Below are 21,694 nucleotides of genomic sequence, written 5' to 3'. Positions count from 1 at the left end.
TCAGGCCAGCTTCAGCACCTCTCTGACCATCTTTCCGATGCCATCGTGGACTTGGTGGACAGGAGCCTGGCACATGAAAGCACTCGTGGTCACCAGCTTGTTCTCTGCATCCACATGGACCTCATCAATGTTCGTGCTCACATGTTTGCAGCCCAGCTCCTGCAGGGCTGCGACTGTCTTGGCATGAGGCCAGCTGGGGCAGGAAGAAGCAGAAGAGGGTCAGGCAGGGTCTGGGGTGAGAGGGTCTCAGGCCCAGTTGTCTCCTTTCTCCTAGAAAACCTTTCCTGCCCTGGTACTTACATCTCGCTTTCTTGATCATGCCCAACTGTCAGCTCACAGCCTGGGAGGATTTTGGCAGCCAGCACGGGAGAGATGCAGCACAAGCCCAGAGGCTTCCTAGCTGAGTGGAAAGCCCTGATGGCGTCCTCCACGGGCCTAGAGATGGTGCAGTCCTTCCCCTCCAAAGCCCAAGTGCAAAGGTTCTTGGCTACTCCAAAGCCACCTGGGAGCAGGAAACAGGTTGGAACAGGATGACCCTGGGGGTGGGCTCCCAAATATTAAGGGGGATATTTATGTAGCGCTTTTCAGCAAGAGTAGTTCACAGAGTGTTTTACATAGTAAAATAAATACTTCTTAAAAGCCAACTCTTGGGTTCCCCCAGGTAGGAGCTGGGGAAGGGCTTTATGCCATCCACCTTGCACAGAGCGTGCCTCTTGTCAGCCTGAGCCCAGTCGCCAATCTGGCCTTGCTTCTGCAGATCCATCAGTCAAGCTCTGGCTGCTCAGGGGCTTTACAGCAGCTCCTCCTACCTGGAATGATGAGGGCATCCAGTTCTGCCACCCTCAGGGAGCTCAAGTCTCTCACGCTGCCCCGGGCAATCCTGGCGCTCTCCACCAGGACATTGCGTCTCTCCTTGCTGAGCTGTCCCCTGACATGGTCCACCACGTGCACTTGGTCGGTGTCTGGAGCATAGAACTCTACCTAGGAAGACGACACAAGACAAGGGTGTGTGCCAAGGCAGCCAGACTGTGCTCCACCACAGCACTGGTGGAGAGGCACTACTCTGCTGCCCGTTGTCTCACATGCACTGCCTCTCTGTGCTGTTTAACAGCTGCCTGACAGACAGGAATGTAACAGGTCAGGTTTTTTAAGCAGAGCTGCAACGATAAGAGGAAGAAAGTGTCTGCCATGCAGCTCTTAAGGACACGGAATCCTTGCAGTAAAAGGACAGCCCAGCCAGACTGTGCCCCTTTCATTTGAGAAGGCAAGTGGTGCAGGTGGGCAAGAGAGATTCTGCCAAGGAACTGGAATGGGGGGCACACGCTGGTTCTGAATGACTCCGCAGTGGTTTCCAAATGCTGAGCCAAAGGGAGCCGCAGAATCATTGTGAAAAACCTGCTGCCCTACACAATGTATAGGATTGTAGCTTCTACAGGGAGCAGGCCAGTGGCCCAGGAGTTCAAGGGGGCCAGCAGGCAGAAAAGTGTGGGCACCTCCGCAGTACTTTACTCCAATGGTCTCCGGTACAGCAGTACCCATTTCTTCCACTAGGCGGAGCCCAAGATTAAAGTTAGAGAGAGTCGCGCCGTGTTAAGAGAGCCGGAGAGCGACCGAGTCGCTGCGCAGAAGATTCTCCAGGCGGAGATTTGCGAGGGGCTCAGAGCGAGCAGGGTGGAAGTGGGACTTCCCTGGACAGCAGAGCCCACCCCAAGCAGTGGCGTAGCCAGTGGTGTGTAAAGCACTAAGGCTGCAATCCTAGCCACACTCACCTGGGAGTAAGTCCCACTGGCTATAATGGTACTTACTTCTGAGTAGACAGCATTGGGCTCTAAGTTTTGCAAGGAGCCTCACCGCAGCGTGTAATGGGCCTCCTCCCCACGCCCGCAATGGCTCCCAAGGGGAGGGGGAGAGGCTGCTTTGCACCCCCTCAGGCTACCCCACTGACCAGGGCGAAGGTCTGCCCAGGTGGCCCCGGCTCTGCAGAGCCCTTTCAAGGAGGCCCCGACGCCGCTCCCTTCGCCTGCCTGGCCAAAGCCGCTGCTGCTGGGGCGCGGCCGGGCGGGCAGCAGACAGGCGCCCTGCAGAACTCCGCCCGCCCGGCGAAGGCAGGCTGTGCGAGCCTGGCCGGAGGGAGGCAGCGGCCCGAGCCTCGTAGCCGTCCTGGGTCCAGGCTCGCGTCCTCGGGCGGGGGGCGCCTCACCTGCGCGCCGGCCCGGCTGAGATGCACCGCCACGGCGGAGGCTTCGTGGACCTCGCTGCCGTCCAGCGCCCCGCAGCCCGCCAGCAGCACCGCCACCCTCTTGCCCATCTCCGCCCGCAGCCGCCGCGCGGGCCTGGGCTGGCTCCGCGCCGCCCCCCGGCCTTTATGGGGGGAAGCCCGGCCCGGGCGGGGCCAGGCAGGCCGGGCTGGGGCTGGGGCGGGTCTCCCGGCCGCTGCTTCTGGGAGGGGCTCCAGGCCACCGCCCTTCTCGGGCTCCCCGTGGGGGGGGGGTCGCGAGGTGCGAAGCGCGACTTCCAAGAACCCACTGCAGCACGCTGCGGGGCACCCTTGGAAAGATCCCTGGAGGCTCCCGGGCCGTGGGGCAGCCTGGCGCCTTCGGGGGCAGCAAAACAGTCCTGTGCCCGCCAGCCGCCCTTCTAGCAGCGCGTGCCCGTTGGCACTCCTACATCAGCGCTGGAAAGGAGGACAGCGCCCTAACAGCCCAATCCTACCCACACTTTCCTGAGAGTAAGCCCCACTGACTCTGACGGGACTGACTTCTGAGTAGACTTGCACAGGATTGGGCTCCGAGGCCGCCCGTGCCACGGGGGGAGGCCTGGGCAGCGCGAGACCTGGTGCTGTCCGGACCGTCGGGAGCCAGGCAGGGAGGGGCAGGCGGGCGCTCGCCCGGCCCCTCCACCTGTCCGGCGGGAGGAGCGAGCGAGCCTGGGGGCATAAATGCGGGCGGCGCGGGCGCGGCGGAGGCGGCGAGATGGCCCCGGGGCGAGTCGGCGGGCAGGAGGGGGCGGCGCTGCCGCAGACCGTCGGGCTCCTGAGCATCGCGGCCGGTGAGGAGCCCTGGGGGAGCCTGGGGGCGGCGGGCCCAGCGCCCCCCCGCGCAGCCGGCCAGGGGGCCCCGGGCGCGCTTCAGCTGCTGGGCTGTTCCTTCCCCGCAGGGTCCCTCCTCCAGGCCGCCCACCGCTGCCCGCTGCCCGCCGCCCAGCGCGGCCCCCGCTCGGCTCTGGGGGTCCTGCTGCTCCTGCTGGCCCCTCTGCTGGCGCTCGCAGGTGGGTCACCGCGCCCGAGGGTCGGGGGGCGGCCCCGGAGTGCGGCGGGCCCCCTCACCAGCCTGCCGCTTCCCCACAGGGGCCCCGGGGAAGAGCCGCCAGCCACGCGCCCCCCTGCTGGGCGTCCTCTGCACGACCGTCGCGGCGCTGTGGGGCGGCTGCGGAGCGCTCCAGATCCTGGCCGGCCAGGGGCTCCTCCGCGACGGCGCCGACCTGCACAGCGCAGCCGTGCCCGGCCTGGCGGCCCTGGGCCTGGGCTTGCTCCTGACCGGCCTGGCGGGCTTCCTGCGGAGGGAGGCCGCGCTGGGCCTGCTGGCCTCCGCCCTGGCGCTGGCCTGCGCCCTCGAAGTCGCTGCCGCCCCCGACGACGACGCCTCCGCCGCCGCCCTGGCCTGCAGCCACCTGCTGGCTGGCCTGGCGGGGGGCTACGTTGCGCTGGGCAGGCGCTGCTTCCTCCTCCTCCGCAGAGAGACCCTCGCCCTGCCTGGTGCCCGCCTGGCAAAGGGGCAGAGCCCAGGCAGCAGTGCAGGCGCCGACCCGCTGGCCCCGGCCAGCCTGATCCTGAACATGCTCTCCGCCAGCGTCTTCAGCTGCAGACTCCTGGGGGTGACCAGTGAGCTGTCTGCGGGGCAGGTCCCCTGGCTCTGGGCAGGAGGGGTCTGCCAGCTGGGCATTGCCCTCTGCTCCTTCCGCGCCGGGGGCACCCTGGCTGCCACCTCCTCTGCGCTCACCTCCCTCCTGAAGTTCACTGGAGGCTGTGCTCTCCTGCTCCGGCTCTGGCTGCCCGAGGAGCCCCTCCTCCCCATGCCACCCTTGCTGGCACTCGCCACCCTCTTTGGCACTTTAGCATTTTTCACTGCCATTGGCAGCCTGGCCGATGGCCTCTACTTGCTGTTCTATGTGGCCTTCTGCGTCGCCTTGGCCTGCTGTCCAGGTGGTTTCTGGGCAAGTGGTCCTCAGGCAGTGACTGTGGCCATTTTGGGGGCCTCCTCCTTCCTGACCCTTCTTCACCTTTGCAGTGGGAATTTTCGTGTTAAGTCACCACAGGTCCTGCTCTCCCACCTCTGCCTGTGCAAGCTCCAGGAGGGAGAGGAGCTCCACGCCCCCTGCCTGGGCTCCTCCAAGTACGCTGATGCAGAGGCGCTTGGCTACGCGGGAAGCATGTTGGCTGCTTTGGCCATGACGGTGGTGGGCGAGCCAAAGTCCCCACTTGCCACAGTCACCCTGCCTTGGGTGGTGGTGGCTGGTGGGATTTTGGCGCTCCTGTCTGGCTCCGTGGCCTTCTCCCGTGGCAAGACCCTGGAGAGTGGCGCTTTCATCCTCTACGGGTCCACGTGGCTCACCTGTGGCCTGGCCAGATATGGGGGGCTTTACGGCACTGCCCACGGCTTCCAGGTGGCTGTGGGCACTGCGCCCCTCCTGCTCCTCAATGCCTGCGTGGTCCTTGGCGCCCTCGCACTGAGCATTTCCTGGCTGGCCTACTCCCTCGCCTTCCAACTCATCCTGCTCAGCTTCCTGCTGGATGCGGCGGGCTCCCTCCCGGCCGGCTACGACACAGCTGCCTCAGTGGTCTTTGGCCTGGTCGGCTTCTACTGCTTCCTGTCTGCCCTGGTCAACAGCACTTTTGAGTACCCCAAGCTGCCTGTGGGGCGTCCCCTGGTGAGGCTCCAGGGCTCTGGGGAAGAAAGCGCCAAGTGCCTTCACCTCCCAGCCAGAAGAGCGTCTGCAGTCAAGCAAGTAGCAGGTGAGGAAATAGTGCAAGTGGGGCAGGGCGGGGCTGTTTCAAGGCCCAACCTCTAGGCAGAAGTTGCCCACCTTTTAGAGGTGGGGAGCATGTGATGCACTCCTGCCTGTTCACCAGCTTCCTGCCCACTTTGATTCCCTTGAGCACCACTCAAACATTTTACCAGAGAGATCTGCCTTTTCCATGCTGGCCTCCCCCTCCCCCTCTGGGCTGCTACTGAACTGAGCATGTGAGCCCCGCTCATAACTGCCAATGTCTTCGACAAGCGTCTTGGCCAGTCAGCCCAGTTTTTCCATGTTGGAGCCCCAGATTTGCTGCACCCAATCCAAGCGCCCCAGAGGGTCTCAACATCTTGAAGTTTCCCGAAAGCCGCCCAGATATTGCAAGGAGGCCTTGCAAGCAACCAATGGAAGATTTTAGCTGATTTAGGCCCAATCCTAGTCAACTCTCCAGCACCAGTGCAGCCACATTGTAGCCCCAAGGTAAGGAAGCAAATGTTCCCATACCTTGAGGAGGTCTGAGACTCTTTCCAACACAGGAAGAAGCGCATACCTCATTGTCACTGGCCCTGGAAAATTGGATAGGATTGGGCCCTTACATGGCAAAACATGCCAAATCCTGGAGTGTAGTTGTGCCTCCTTCCCAAACCCCTTTCCTTGAGGTCCTGCCTCAAGAATCTGCCATACTTCTTCTGCCGGGTGACCCCCCCCTTTGTTGCAGAGCTCATGAAGAAGGGCGGGGCCTGCGGGATTCCCACCGACACGGTGTATGTGCTCGCAGCAGCCTGCAGTCGGCCAGATGCCGTGGAGAAGGCCTACGGGTGAGAGAGGATCTGGCCCCCAGCCGTGATGATGCAGAGACACGTGGTGCTGTCTGCGCACCTGGTACCTGCCAGGCATGACTGACCCAGTCCGCTGCCTGCCTCCTCTGCAGCACCAAGCGGCATGCTCGGGACCGGCCCATGTCCCTCTGGATCTCAAGCCTGAGACAGCTGGAGCCAGCCAGGCCTCTCTTCAGCCCTCTCCTCTGGGAGTTCATGGAAACCGCATGGCCATCGCCTATCAGCCTGGTGGTGCCGCGGGGTGAGGGCGCTGCAGCTCCGCTGCTCAATTCCTTTCTGTCCTCAGGGGGCTGTCATGACCACCACCCCTTCTGGGTGTAGGGGGTGGGGTCCTCATGGCTATCTCTGTTCCATCCTAGGGGAATGGGTGGACTGTCTGGGCCTGGAAGACTCTGCCAAGTATGTGGGCACCCCCCAGAGTGTGGCCATCCGCATCCCCGATTGCTCCATTGCGACCCATCTCATCGACTTGGTGAGCAGCCCCTGTGGCTTCCTGTTTGTCTTTCTCTTATGGTTGTGGGGCTCTGGCTCAGCCATCTGGGACAGTCTTGCCTTAATACCCCCCCCCACACACACACACCTTGCTGGGCTCAGGATAACTCCTAGTAAGTCCTGATGGGCTCAGGATAAGAACCATGTAGAATGTGCTGGACTTGCTTGTCTGCCCCCACGTTGCAAGGGATGTTCTGGATTATTAGGGTACCTGTTTGTCCAAGGGATTGCAGCAGTGTGCGGAGTAGGGGAGTGCCTGGAAGTTATGAGAGGAGGACAGGCTGCCTGGTAGCAAATAAGACTCTTCTGCTTTAAGAAGCTCTCCCCACAAGGAGTCAGGAGCCTGGTTTGATCTCAGTTCTTTGCCAGGAGGAATTCTGCCTGCTCTTGGAGGAGAATCTACTTGCTAGATGGGTTTCCCCTCCACTCGGACTGCCCCTGCGTCTTCCTTGGCAAGCCAGCTACTTGCCCCAGGCACGCCCCTTCTTTGCTTGGTCCACAGGTTGGCCCCATTACGGTCACGTCTGCCAATCCTACCGGAGAAGCCGACACAACCCACCACAACCAGGTGTACGCCCAGCTGGGAGACAAGGTGGGTTCACCACAAGCCGCTTCCCCCCGTGGCAGTCCTCGGTCTTCTGGGTTTGTTTTCATGCCTTTTCCGTGTGGGACTTTCTCACCTGCCCTGTGTGGAACTTTGGAGGCTCAGAATTCTGTGGAAACCAACCCTGAAATGCTTCTCCACTTAGAATCCCAGCTGGTGTTTCCATCAAGTGCAGCCACCAATGATTAGAAAAAACTCCAGAAAGCCAGAGTGGAAAAGCCCCCACTCTCCAGCCCCATCCTGTCTTCCCCCTCCCCTGAGAAAAGACCCAACAGCACCCTTGCGCCACTCTTGTTTGTCCCGTGGGACAAGGCTAGAAGAGAGTGGTCGGCCCCTGCTCCGTGGGGTGTGTGTGAGAGTGGCCTGTCCCCTCCCAGCACAGTGGGCCTTTATAGAAATGGACAGAAACTGGAGAATGGGAGGTGGAGGCCTTGGGGGACCAGTTAGGGGGTCTTTTCCTGCCTGGCACCTTTCTTTATCTCCTTATCCCTTAAGTAACCAACCCCAGACATCTGGATGGGGAACAGAAGGCAGAGTGCTGGCTCCAAGGGCAGGGTGCAATTCCAGAGAATCTCATCACAGCGCTATTGAGGCTAATGTCCTCCCTGTCTCAGAAGGACTTGCTGATGTGTTTGTGGCTTTTCGAGGTGGATGCGGTCCTGTGCGATGGCCCTTCTCCAGAGACTGTGGCGTCTACCGTGGTGGACTGCACGAAGATCGAGAGCAGTGGGACCGTGGGATTCTTCAGAGTCGGCATCGTCCCCGAATCCCAGGTCTGTTGTGTTGCTGCCCTCGATGGCTCCTTCTCTTACTCCCCTTTTTTGGTCCATCCTCTCAGAATGCCCAGCCAGCCTTGCCCTCTTTCTCTTCCCTCCAGGTGCTGCAGATATTGGAGCAGGTCCAGAGAAGGCACCAACCAGGTCACGTCACCGGCACTGTGGCCCCAGAGGGCAGTGCTGAGCAGCAGACTCTGCCCTGAGCCACCCCCAGTGGGTGGGGAAGGGGATTCACCAGCTCCTGATGCCATCACAGCAGCCAGGCCTGAAGAGGCAATTGCAGCTCCAAAACAAAATAGTTCCGGTTGAGAGTCACACTTGCTCTCAAACTGGGCCCAGGGTGAAGAAGGGGAGGTGCAGCAGTGACCTGCTAGAGCCCCCTGTGTTGAAATCTCTCCCCTTCCCTGGGCTGAATGTTTTTGTGGTGGCAGCAGCACAGGTCCAGGCTTGGAAATGCACACGAGGTTGGGGGGAGCTGAGTTCTGAGTTTGGGGGAGTGCTGCTGGTCACGGGTTCTGCTTATGGGCACCCCGGAAGCTGTTGGCTGGAAGAGGTGGGGTGCTGGGTGAGACGGGCCCCCTTGGGTTTCGTCACTCAAGTGGCCCCATTTCCCCGCAGGCTCCAGGGTTTGGCCTCCTTGCTTGCAGGAACTGGCTAACATTTAACCTGTCTGATTTTATTTCTGCCTGTTGTTGTTGATGTTGGTATTGTTTTTAATGTGGTTTTTGCTGTATTTTCACTCCTGTAATTCCCTGTGGACGTCTCTGGCGCTGCGAATGTGGATTAAAGTGTCAAATAAACATTTGTAAACATTGAACAAGGGGAAACTCCCCCCCCCACCTGCCTGCTCAGATTTTCTACCAAAGAGCATTTCGCTGAGCCATATGGAAAGGAAGGGGCAGGCCAGCAGCGATGGCTGCAGGGCACCTGCTTCTGGCTGGGACTGCCCTCTACCAAGGACAGGCCAGGAAGCAGCTGGATGGGGCTGGGCTGAGGCAACGCTCTGTATTTGAATGTGAGTGAGGAGTTGTCCTGCTGAGTGTGAACCAGCAGATTGGAAGCGAAGAGCTCCAGCCCAAAGAGACGAGCCTGCTTGCTCCTGTTTGACAGGCGCCCCAGTGCCAGGCAAGCCCTGCAGAAGTGCCAGGTTTCTTCAGTTGGTCCCCCTCTCATGCCTGCCTCCACCGAGCCCAGCACTGGGTTGTGTGGAATAACGAACAAGGCTGCCTTGTGCAGAGGGAGACCTCGACGCATGGACTCCAGCTACAAGGCCTGGTTAGCATGGGCAGCCACTTGCCACTGTTGCCCTTGAACCTTGACAAGGGTCCTGCAGCTTCCCACTTTCACTGCCCAGTCCCCCACCAGCCTGTCCCGCCACCCTTTGCCATCGTGAGCTGAACCACGCTGGAGAGAGAAGAGACCACAGGCACTTTGACGTGGGTTGCCCTTGCTCCGAGGTGTTGCAGGCTGACCCTTGAGGCCCCGCGGTCTCCCGGACAAGACACTGGGGTGGCTCAGCTTCTTGCTAACAAGCATCTTTAAGGCCAGAGTCAAAACCCATGTGAAAATGGCGTTGCTGTGGCCAGAGTTTAGTGAGAGTCTTGGCTCCCGGCATCAGTTCCCTCCTTTGAGAAGGCTCAGTTGCTGCTGGTGGCCTCTGCCCAGCCCTCTCCGCGGCATGGCCACAGCACCAACCTCTCCCCTGACGGGGGAATGTCAGTGCTCAACCTGGTGCTTGTTTGGGCTTTTGGAAATGGCGGGGAGGGGAGAAGGGCAACTTTCCTGGTTGTTTTGCTTTTGGTCTGCTTGGACAAGGGCTGAATTTTTGAACAAGGGCTTTTCAGAGGCAGAGCCATTTTTGGATGCGAGTGCCGGTGCTGTCGGGGTTTAAAAGTGGACAGCTGGAAACAGGTTTTCCCATTAAGAAGTGGTCACCCCAGGGAGCTGTGGGCATGGCCAGCGCTCAGTGTTTCCATAGTCTGTGCCACCTTCTGTGCTGGAGAGGGTGAGTGTCTGGCTGGCATGTTGGGCCCGTTGTGGGCAGAGCTGCTGTAAACAGAGCTTGCTGCGGATTTCCTGGCACTGGTTCCTGCCATCATTCAGTGATCCTGTGGATCTGGAGTGGGTGTGACTCTGGTTTAAGAAGGACACAAAGGAAGGCTACAGAGAGAGGCCTGTTTGCTTCTGTGTGCTAAGAGCCTTGTGGGTGGGATGCCCGCACGCTGATGATTCCGGAGCGTTTCCCCTCCAAGTTTCCTTTCTGTGCTTTTGTTTTCTTAGGGCTCTTGTTGCCAAGACGTTTGTGGCTCCTACCTTGGAACTGAAATAAACCACCCCAAATAGAGAGTGTCTCAGGCAGGAACGCCACACCTCCCATTTGCCTGGCTGAGGGATGCTTTCCATACTTGTGATCCAAGGCAAACGGATGATGTTGCAGCAAACGGCAACATCTGGAAATGGCAATTTGAGCAAAGCATGACTCAGATAAAAAGGTGAATGGTTTTTGTGGGGAGATTCTGGGCCCAATCCTAGCCAACTTTCAGACGCTGATGCAGCCATGCCAAAGGGGCATGTGCTGCATCTGGTGATGGTAGGGGGGTCACAGAGGTCTTCTCAAGGTAAGGGAACATTTGGGGCTGCGTTGTGGCTGTATCAGTGCTGAAAAGTTGGATAGGGTTGGGCCCTCTTCCACGTGGCCACGACAATATGAGCTCTGTTTGTGCAATGATGAGAGAGAGAACAGCCTTTGACAATATGGCCAAAAATGGTACCGCACAACATTCAGCGCTGGAAGTCTTGCAAAAATAGCAGCATCTTTAGCACAGCATTTGTGCAAGCACTCAGTAGATAGGACTCCCTCTGATGGGGCGCGGTTTCGAAGGTTGGTAGCAATCTGGGGGTGGGAGGAAAGCATTTTTGCACACTCTTAGCAGAATGGGACACAGAGTTATCCCAACAAAGCTTCTGGGGAACTGTGTGTGTGTGCACACGTGTGCCATTCCATGGTGTCTAGCCTGGGTCTGATCACATGACTGCGTTGAAAATTAAGTGCCTTCTGGAGACAGCTTGCTGCCCAGTTTGTATGGCAACTGACAGGCTTTGCAGATTGCCTCTGAAGTGAGTCCCACCAGGCCCAACAAGACTTGCTAATTCCCACCTGCATGTCCATTTATCTCTGGTGTAAGAGCAGGCCTGGAAGAAGGCTGCCAGAAGCCTTTGGAAACGTGGCAGTCAGTGCCAGTAGGCAGTGAACAAGGGGGTGCTGCTGGAGCTGCTAGATGCTGCCTGGGAGGATTGTCAGTTTTTGTTGCACACCCATGTTTTAAAAATGGTTTTTATGTGCTGTGGTTTGTGAGCATTTCTTATGATTCTTTGTTTTTTCTGTTTGGTTGTGAGCATATTTGGTTGTTTCAGTGAGAATGTCAGGATATCAAGATTTTAAAAGAAAGCAAATTACTCTTCAACAGGTGTTGTAAATTTCTCCTTCAGAGGAACAGGCCATGTTCCAGTCTGAAATGACTGAACTAAATCTTGAAAACAGGAGCTGTTGATCATCTGAGGTGCATTCCTCAGAGCTGTGCAAACCTGAGCAAGGAGCAGGTGACCCCACCGGAATGCAAGGCAATGCCTACAGCACTGGAACAAGCTTTGCTAGAACATTCTTCCCCTACCCCAAAGGAAACTGGAGTCAGCCAAGCAGAGAGCAGTCCCTCCCTGCTCCTGAGCAGCAGGTGGGCAGCCAACTTTCATGTTGACTGTCTGGAAGCCTTCACCACTCAGGAAGGGCTGCAAAAGTTCAACTGGATGTTGGGGTTAGGATAACAGAAAGTACAGGAGAGGAAGGGACACCCCGGTTCTGGCACCACCTGAGTGCTCTCCAACTGTATGTATCCTGTACATTTGAAAGTCAGTTTCTAAGCTTGCTAAAGTGTCATGGCACCTAATTAATTAAGCCTGAGAAGTGCAGCTCTTGACAAGAACCAAGTGTTGCCCTTGCAGAATCCTCAGCATGCCCACAAGACAGCAAATCCAGAATTGTTTGGGAAACGATTCAGTTTGTCAGGTTGAGAAAACTTTCCTTTGTGTAGTTTAAAGGCACAGCTTCCTACTACCCTCACCTTGTGTTCACATTGTCCCCCAACATCATTTCCAGTATCTGGGCACATTCGGCGTCACCACCTCTTTTTGAGACCATTCCCTTCTTCCACCCTTTTCGCATGTAGGTTTGTCTTCCAGGCTGTTTAGGGTCACGCTCTCCCTTGAGACCTGATCCACACACTCAACAAGTGGCTGGTCTGCCTGTGGACACCCTTCCCCCCACCCAGTTGTCGTCACTTCATTTGGAGACTTAATTTTCCCGTAGTCAGACTGTGAAATGGCAGGGGAAAGAAAACATGACGAAGGAAGGAAACATGTTTCTTTTCATGGACTTTATTATTAATGGTTTGATTAATACCCATTTGAACACTTGAAGCAGCAGCTGCATGCAGAAGCCAACGCTTCATATCTTCCCCCCCACCCCCGCTGGTAGTACATGAAGGAAAGGGCACATAAGGCATTGTTATGGCTGGATGGCCTGATCCTGCAAGCAGTCAGGGCATCTACTGCCCTTTTCCTGCTGCTTGCAGATAATCCTTAGCAACATAACAATGGACAAGAGGAAGACAATACAATACAGGTATTTCTATACCGCCTTTCTATGTCCTCAGATTTCTCCTCGGACTTTATTCAAGGCGGTTTACATGGGCAGGCAATTTAAATCCCCGTAGGGATTTTTACAATTTGAAAGGTTCTGTCTTTCAAGAAACCACAACAATCAGATGTTTCTTGGAACCTCTTGGTAAGTGAAGGTAGCTGTAGATGCTCCTGCAGCAAGACTGATCCCCTGGGGGCCCTAACAGTTGGGGGTGGGAAGCAGAAGCCCAGCAACATGCGCTGCAGCCTCAACACCAGCAGAAGAATTCTGTGGAGGGATGTTCAGAGCATGACTTTGGTCCCAGGTTGGAACGGGCAGTTCTGCTTGGCCTGGAATCATCCTTGTCGAGTTCACATGTTTTGGTGGGTCTTCATCACTTCCTCAAACACCCGCATCACCTTGGCCACTGGGACACATCCTTCTCTCAGAATGGTGATGCCCCCTAGGAGAGAAAGCAGGGGGAAAAGAGCTGAGCGCCTGAGTCAGAGACGTGATGGCACATGGTTTGGACATGCCGGCACTGCATACAAGGTCCCCTTGCAAAAACCCAAAGAAGGGCTAGGTTGAGTGACCCTACCAGAGGGCTCCCCCCATTCCTTCCTTGCATGTTCAAGCCATTGTAGGTTATTGAGCTCCTTCCTTAGGATACAGCAATTTTGCAAGCCTGCTGATTGACCAAATGTATTACTCTGCATTTTCACCATGTTGGGACCAAAGGAGAGGAGGTGCACACAATAGTGCTGCTGGGGTGACATGTCAGACAGGCTGGGCTGTTCTTCAGAGCTGCCCCAAGGAAAGGGCAGGACCCAAATTGTGCTGGGCAATAAATGAGCTTTGGTGCACCTTTGAGGTCCACTTTTTGTCTCGTGTTTGCTGCCTTCTTCCCCGTCACTGCCTTTCAGCGCAGCCCTGCCTTCAATGGAGGTATCTGTTCCATCAATCTCCACTGAGTCAGGGGCTACCAGGGGGCCCTGGCAGAGGCAGGGCAGAGTTGGGGATGTGGCAGACCACTGGAGTCCAGGACTCACCTGCATCTACCTGTGTGCAGTCAACCACAGTGGAAGCCACCACCTCACTGGACTCCCCATCGCAAAGAACACCTTCCAGCTCATGGCCAAGACGCCTGGGGGGGCAAAAGGAATACTGCCTGTTGGCCCCCACTCCTGTGCAAAAGCACATCCCCCCATCCTGGAGTGATTGCGCCTCCCCAACCCTGGGCCCCCAGCAAAGGCTGCACAGAGCAATGGTTCGCAAACTTTATTATTGTGACCCACTTTTTAGAATGACAATCTGTTTGGACCCACCAGAAGTGATGTCATTAACCTTTAAGTGATTGATATCATGGGCAGAAGTGACATCATTAAGCAGGGCAATTTTTAACACCCCCATAGGACAAAATCAAATCAAGTAAGTAAATTAAAAGTTTACAATAAGTTTGCAAAAATATTTAAAATAAATAAGAACCCTCCTATCCGTCCCAAGTAGTTGCTGATATGTTTAAAAATAATTCTCCAAGCATCCCAAAGGCTGCAATTTGACCTGCAATTTGACCCAATTTGTCCCAGGAGTAAGCCTCATTGTTAAAAGCATATACATAGCATATTGTTAAAAGCATATACATAGTAGGCTGTTAAAAGTACAGATCAGTAGCATTTTCCTGAAGGTAGTCACATACCATGGGAGCATCAAGTCTAATATACGAAAAATAAAATACACATTGAAATGAATGGGGATCCACCTGAAATTGGCTCATGACTCACCTTGTGGGTCCCAACCCACAGTCTGAGAAACAATGGCATAGACTAAGTGTTGGTTTGGGGGAACTCACCAGATGACCATGTCGTGGTGGGTGCTGTCAGCTTCTCCACTGGGATTTGCAGAGGTGGCAGCCAAGGGCCCTGTCATGTCTATGAGGTGGACCAGGACTGTCTGGTCTGGGACTCTGATCATGATGCTGTCTTTGGTCCCCACTTGGTCATATCCAGCTCCAACCCCTAGGAAAAAGAAAAGAACCAGAAACCATTCCAGGCCCGTAGCCAGGATTCTAGAGGGAGGGGGTGACTATTTTTTCAAGGGGAGCAATGATGTTAGGTACCTATACTGGTGGGCAAAATGAAAGGATAAGACTGGAGAAACATCGAATACCCGAAAGCCCCCCAAATTTCGCGAAGAGAAAATAATGTGGTTTTTTTAAAAAGATGCATTCATTATCTGTAAAGCCATGTAACAATAATTGGCATAGATTAAATGCATCTCTGCATGCCATGGAAAATGTATTGCCTGTGTAGAAATAATATGCAACATATCCTTTCATTTACACACCAGTGCAATACATAGGCTGGCAAACCTGCAAAAGTAAAACATATCACTGGGATGCAGGTAGTATTTACTTGTATTGAAAGTGCCTATTTAGCACCTATATAGCACTTATCTAACACCTATATAGCGCCTACCTAACACCTAACATCTATATAGCACTGATCTAACACCTAAATAATGCCTATATAGTGCCTATGCAACACATATCTAGCGCCTATATGCCTACCTAGCACCTGCATAGCGCCTATCTAATGCCTATACAGCGCCTATCTAGCACCTACACAACACCTATCTAGCGCCTACATAACGCCTACTTAGCGCCTATTGAGCGCCTACTTTACATAACGCCTACCTAGCACCTACATAACCACAATCTAGCGCCTACATAATGCCTACCTAGCGCCTACATAACCACTATCTAGTGCCTGCATAACGCCTACCTAGCACCTTCATAGCGCCTGCAAAGCGCCTACATAGCACCTAACTAGGGTCTACATAACGCCTACCTAGCGCCTACCTAATGCCTAAATGCCTATCTAGCGCCTACCTAGCGCCTACATAATGCCTACATAGCACCTACATAAAGCCTACCCAGCATACATAACCACTATCTAGCGCCCACATAACACCTACATAGCGCCTATCTAGCACCTATCTAGCACCTACATAGCACCTATCTAGCGCCTATCTACCACCTACATAACACCTATCTAGCACCTACATAACACCTATCTAGCGCCCATCTGGCACCTACATAACACCTATCAAGCGCCTATATAGAAACTACATAACACCTATCTAGCGCCTAAAAACGCCTACATAGCGCCTACCTAGCGCCTACATAACACCTATCTAGCGCCTATCTAGCACCTACATAACACCTACATAGCGCCTATCTGGCACCTACATAGCACCTATCTAGCACCTACATAACACCTATGTAGCGCCTATCTAGCACCTACATAGCGCCTACATAACACCTATCTAGCGCCTACAAAACTATCTAGCGCCAACCTAGCACCTACATAACACCTATCTAGCGCCTACAAAACGCCTACCTAGCACCTACATAACACCTATCTAGCGCCTATCTACCACCTACATAACACCTATCTAGCGCCTAAAAACGCCTACATAGCGCCTACCTAGCGCCTACATAACACCTATCTAGCGCCTGTCTAGCACCTACATAACACCTATGTAGCGCCTATCTAGCACCTACATAGCGCCTACATAACACCTATCTAGCGCCTACAAAACTATCTAGCGCCAACCTAGCACCTACATAACACCTATCTAGCGCCTACAAAACGCCTACCTAGCACCTACATAACACCTATCTAGCGCCTATCTACCACCTACATAACACCTATCTAGCGCCTGTCTAGCACCTACATAACACCTACATAGCACCTATCTGGCACCTACATAGCACCTATCTAGCGCCTATCTAGCACCTACATAACACCTATGTAGCGCCTATCTAGCACATACATAGCGCCTACATAACACCTATCTAGCGCCTACAAAGCACCTATCTAGCGTCTACATAGCACCTATCTAACACCTATCTAGCACCTACATAACACCTATCTAGCACCTACATAACACCTACATAACACCTATCTAGCACCTACATAACAATCTTGCGCCTGCGTAGCACCTACATAACACCTATCTAGTGCCTATCTAGCACCTACATAACACCTATCTAGTGCCTACATGACACCTACATAACACCTATCTAGCGCCTATATAGCACCTACATAACACCTATCTAGTGCCTACATGACACCTACATAACACCTATCTAGCACCTACATAGCACCTATCTAGCGCCTACATAGCACCTATCTAGCGCCTACATAGCACCTACATAACACCTATCTAGTGCCTACATAGCACCTACATAGCACCTATCTAGTGCCTATCTAGCACCTACATAGCACCTATCTAGCGCCTACATAGCACCTACATAACACCTATCTAGCGCCTATCTAGCACCTACATAACACCTATCTAGCACCTACATAGCACCTATCTAGCGCCTATCTAGCACCTACATAGCACCTATCTAGCGCCTATCTAGCACCTACATAGCACCTATCTAGCGCCTATCTAGCACCTACATAACACCTATCTAGCGCCTACATAGCACCTACATAACACATATCTAGCACCTATATAACACCTACATAGCACCTATCTAGCGCCTATCTAGCACCTACATAACACCTATCTAGTGCCTATATAGCACCTACATAACACCTATCTAGCACTTACATAACACCTATCTAGCGCCTATCTAGCACCTACATAACACCTATCTAGCACCTACATAGCACCTATCTAGTGCCTATCTAGCACCTACATAACACCTATCTAGCGCCTACATAGCACCTATCTAGCACCTACATAACACCTATGTAGCGCCTATCTAGCGCCTACATAGCACCTACATAACACCTACCTAGCGCCTACATAGCACCTACATAGCACCTATCTTGCGCCTATCTAGCACCTACATAACACCTATCTAGCTCCTACATAGCACCTATCTAGTGCCTATCTAGCGCCTACAAATTGCCTACATTAACTGGGGGGGCAAAGCCCCCCTACCCCCCCAAGCTATGGCCCTGCACCATTCCTGACCTACAGAATTCAACACATCATCAGCCTGGTCTCAGAAGCCCCTTTCCTCTTTCTTCAAGGGACTCAGAGGAATGCCTGCAGGATCCAGCCGTCTCCCCTCCAAGCACACGCCTGGTCCTGCCTTGCTTCATCTCAAAGATGGAGAGGAACTTTTGCACCAGGAGTTTCAGCTCAAGAGCGGAATTCCTCATGATGGAAGAAAGAGCGACCCATTTCCTGCATCTGGTGAGGGATGCTGAAACATTTGAGGACTCTGTCAGGATGGTGAGAATTCTGAAGGCTCCTTTTGCATTCAAGAAAGCTCCGCGTGCAAAGCCCCTTCCATGAGGGAAGCTTTTGCGGGCAGGTGGCAAGACACCTTTCTTTTCTGTTGGGAATGTACTGAAGGGAGGCTGTTCTGAGGACTGTGCTCCTGAGGGGGGGCTGACCCGGGGCTGCTGCGATCCAGAGAGGAGGATGTGGCATTTCCAGAGAAAGAGGGAAACCTGCCGCTGGGGATGAATTTCTGGACTGCACGTTGGAGACACTCAGGCAGGCACTGGCTTTGGTGGAAGTCGGGTCCTGACCCTTAGGAGCCAAGGAAGCCGCATTCTGGGGAACCAGCCCACTGGGCCTTCTGCCCCAGACATGCTTACTCTTCCAGTTTTGGGGCTCAGGAACCCTTCCCCTCGCCTGCCAGCTGGGTTTCTCACATGGAGGTATCAAGGATTGGAACTGGGGCTGGACCTTGTGCAGGCAAACCGCATATTTTGCCACAGACCCTCTTGTTTAAAGAACTCTTCCTGGGCATGCACTTCGGCTGGGCCAGCTGCCTGGGTGATATCCTTGGGGTTACATGGCCGGTGCCTTGCCTACAGCCCAGGGTGGCACCCTGGCCAAGGGCCCTCTCCCATCGGAGGACTCACCTGACCAGCCGACCCCTGAACTGTAGTAAGACCCAAAGTGTCATCAGGGAGCAGGCTCTGCCCCAGCAAGCTTACGCTGGCACTGTACCTACCCAGCCTCTTCAGCCAGTCTCCCTTCTTCACCACACAGCCGATACCTCCAGGGTAAATGTTCTCCATGAACTCCCAAAGCAGAGGGCTGAAGGGTGGAGCGGCTGCCCGGAGCTGGTCCAAATTGGAGATGAAGATGCAGAGGGGCTTCTCTGGAGGCCTGCCCTGTGGGGACCAAAATGGGACAGGTCATTCTGGGAAGGGACTGGAAGGCAAGGTGAGCAGGATGCACCCTGACCGCCTGAACTGCTTCCTATCTGGTGAGGAGCCCTGGCCTGTCCTCGTGGCTGCATAAGGTCATGGCCCTGGAGAAGACCTCAAGCCATCCCTGGGTCAGCCCAAGTCTTGGATGGTGCCTGAGTTGCTGCCAAAACCATAAGGAAGGCATTTATTCCCATATCCGCACCTGTCAATGGCAAACTCTGAGCTTTGGCACTGAAGAAGGAGTGAGAGAAAGAGAGGTCCTTTGTCACCAACCCTCCTGTTGGAGGCCTGGGCAGGAAACCTCCAACTTATTTTTTTTCCTAGCCAGGAAAGTGCTGAAGTGAGGATGGTCATGAACATATTAACACAAGGGCTGAGGAATTATGGCTGCCAGGACTGGACTGGGATGGATCCTGTTCTGAATCCCCTATAGGCCTGGGTGAGATCTCAGATCCTGGCTCAGCGATTAACGGGGAAGTTGCTGGACTTTCCCAGGTGCCCCAAGGTCCTGTCTGTGCTTTGTGGCTAGTTCCATTCACCACAAATGCCTCCTTCATTGCAGAAGTTCCAGTCCGGATTGTGTTTGGTGCCAGCACAAAAGCCCAGTGGAACTCGGAGCCAAAGGAGAAGAGGAATTGAGCGCAGCAGAGCAGAGAGTGTCCACCAGCGCGTCCAGCCCACCACTTGCATCTCCTACAAGTGTCTTCTTCTGTTCTATTCTCCACTTCCTTTTTGAATTTAGGGAGCAGGAGGTGGAGGAGTGATGGAGGTGGCCCCCACTCCAAGCCACTGCCCCAGACCTGTGCTTCCTGGCCACCTCGGTTACCCCCACGAATGGGCAAGCCCTGGTTAGCCTTGGTCACAACTTATGCTACTGGATAAAGCTGCAATGGGCCCACATGCACCTGTCAGGTACTGATAATTCTGTCTGCCACTTTAAAGGTACGTTTCTAGCCCTCAGGCCTACAAGGATGTCTGAAATGTGTTGACAGCATATGCTGGGATACTGGGGGGGGGGGAGACCACCAAACCATCATTTTCCCCATGCAAATAGGCTGCTGCAGTCAGCCCTGCGCACCTTGACTCTGTAGATCTTCTCAATGGCTCCTGGGTGCCTGCAGGAGGCGGCCAGGGCATACACGGTGTCCGTGGGCACTCCACACACGCCTCCGGCACTAAGCTGGCCGGCAATGGTCCTGAGGCCACTGGTCCGACGAGAGCTGGGACAGATGCAAGGAGGTGGGAGCGGGGGTTCTCTCAGGGCCGCCTCAGCCTGGAAATGGCCAAGAAAGGTATGACTGCAGAACTGAGTGACATCCAGGCCCCCTTGCCTTGCCTTGCCTGGGAAGACCAAAGGTCAGGCAAGGGGTACTCTTCCCAGAAATCTCAAGCTGAGCTTCTGGGTAGGTTTGGACTGCATAGAAGGGCAGATCTAGCTGGAGAGTTAAGCAAATAAAGGGTGGCAAATAAAGGGTGGCCCCACTCAGGGAATGAGTGGGGTTCCCACTTACCCTGAGGATGGAGGGTCCCATCGGGATGAGCTCTGTCCCAAAGACACCATTTGCCAGAGAGGCTGTTGCCCCATAGAAGCAAAGGATGCTGAAGACAGCCAGCGCTGCAGCTATGAATGGGGGGGGGGAGAGGGGAGAGATTGTCAAAGGCCTCCTGCAGCACTCCTGCGCCCACTGCTCTCACCACCACCATTCTGCGCTCACTGGCCGACTGCTGCAGGACTTACTCTCAAGAGGCACCGGGAGGCTGTCCAGGGTGAAGAGGAGGAAGCAAACGATCAGCAGCTCCATCACAGAAGCCATGCAGAGGAGCAGCACTGTCACCTGTGAGGCTGCGGAGAAGAGCGGAAGCAAAGGGCTCAGGTGGCCTGGAAAGGACAGTGCAGGCACAGCTGCGTCTCCAGCCCTGTGAGTTTAGGGTCATCTGCGGCTCCCATGGCAACAGCGTTCCCAGACAATGGGAAGGGGGCTGTAGCAGAGCAGTGGTGTCCGCCCCCCCCAACCTGGCATGCAGAAGGTCCGAGCAGGCGCCAGCCCTGGCACCATCTTCAAAGGAGGGCAGAGAAATTTCCGGCCCAAACCCTGGAAAGCCAGTGTGATGGCCCTCTAAGCTTGTGCGTGGAAACACACCGAAGTTCCGGGTCATGGCACTATGTGGGCACATGCAGGGGGGTAGCTGTGCTGGCCGAGGCCTTTCTCCCTGAACGTTGGCACAAGGCCTGAACCCGTTGAGCTCCACTTCTGCTTGCAGGGCACCAGCAGTTCCACACACTGCTCTGTGGCTTACCTGATACAGCCAGAAACAAGTTGATAACCAGAAAGGCAACAGCTCCTGCAGTGAGCCCTCCAGTGTGCCTGGGGATTCCTGGAACAAGCAGCAGCAGCAGAGATCATTGATGCAAACAGGTGAATGAGGACAACGTAACAGGAAGGAAGGAACTTACTCTTTGACACCCCCCCCTTGCACGAGCAGCTGAGAACCCAGAGGGGGGGTTTCTTTGGAGCAGGGAGCTCTGGGTACACCAAGTTCTTCTGCTCTACTTTATTTCCCAGTGCAACCAGTGGGGCAGGAGTTGTGGCAGTGCAGGAGCAAGCGCACTGGCAGATGCACCAACTCCAGTCTGGCTTATCAGGCAGAGACTTCCTGCCGATGTTGCCAGCCAGATCCCAAATCCAAGCAAGTTTCCCAGCAGGCAGACAGCTGCGACTCCCGTTCCAAAGGCTCGGAACGGCTGATGGACCCCCAAGTCTGTTCCAGGATATGGTGGTGGCTTTAAGCAGGGATTGGACAGGCTCCTGGAGAGCATTCCATCCATGGCTGTCTGGCGTGGCGACTGTAGCAACCGCTGGACTTGGCAGCCTCAGACAGCAAGGGGGCAGGAGCAGGTGGGTCTTGCCCTCCTCTCCTGCCTCTCAGCTTCCCATTCAGGCAGCTGGTGGGCAGAGGGGAAACGGGGTGTTGCTCTAGAGGGGCTGTCTTCAGCCTGTCCCAGCAAAGGTTTGCTGATGCTTCTGCATTTCTGTCGTTCTCCGAGAGGCCCAGCACAATCCAGGTGAACACACATTTAATAGGGGAAAGTGTTTCTTACCTGC

General features: G+C 55.1%; 2 protein-coding genes across 2 annotated transcripts; one reads left to right on the top strand and one right to left on the bottom strand.

Moving 5' to 3' along the window:
- On the bottom strand, positions 1 to 2,308 carry LOC136663132 (putative glutamine amidotransferase-like class 1 domain-containing protein 3B, mitochondrial). The gene is made up of 4 exons (XM_066640096.1): positions 2,201 to 2,308; positions 810 to 981; positions 301 to 502; positions 1 to 193 (listed from the first exon to the last, which is right to left on the bottom strand). The coding sequence occupies exons 1-4, from the start codon at positions 2,306 to 2,308 to the stop codon at positions 1 to 3; spliced, it is 675 nt and encodes a 224-aa protein (XP_066496193.1).
- Positions 2,309 to 2,972: 664 nt separating this feature from the next.
- LOC136663190 (uncharacterized) lies at positions 2,973 to 7,927 on the top strand. The gene is made up of 8 exons (XM_066640174.1): positions 2,973 to 3,267; positions 3,347 to 5,011; positions 5,732 to 5,831; positions 5,945 to 6,093; positions 6,212 to 6,324; positions 6,847 to 6,936; positions 7,596 to 7,721; positions 7,826 to 7,927. The coding sequence occupies exons 1-8, from the start codon at positions 2,973 to 2,975 to the stop codon at positions 7,925 to 7,927; spliced, it is 2,640 nt and encodes an 879-aa protein (XP_066496271.1).
- Positions 7,928 to 21,694: the final 13,767 nt, after the last annotated feature.

The sequence above is a fragment of the Tiliqua scincoides genome, chromosome 12 (genome assembly GCF_035046505.1).
Source record: "Tiliqua scincoides isolate rTilSci1 chromosome 12, rTilSci1.hap2, whole genome shotgun sequence".
Taxonomy (NCBI): Eukaryota; Metazoa; Chordata; class Lepidosauria; order Squamata; family Scincidae; genus Tiliqua; species Tiliqua scincoides.
The sequence above is the reverse complement of the archived record's forward strand: the minus strand, read 5'-3'. Positions and strand labels throughout refer to the sequence as shown.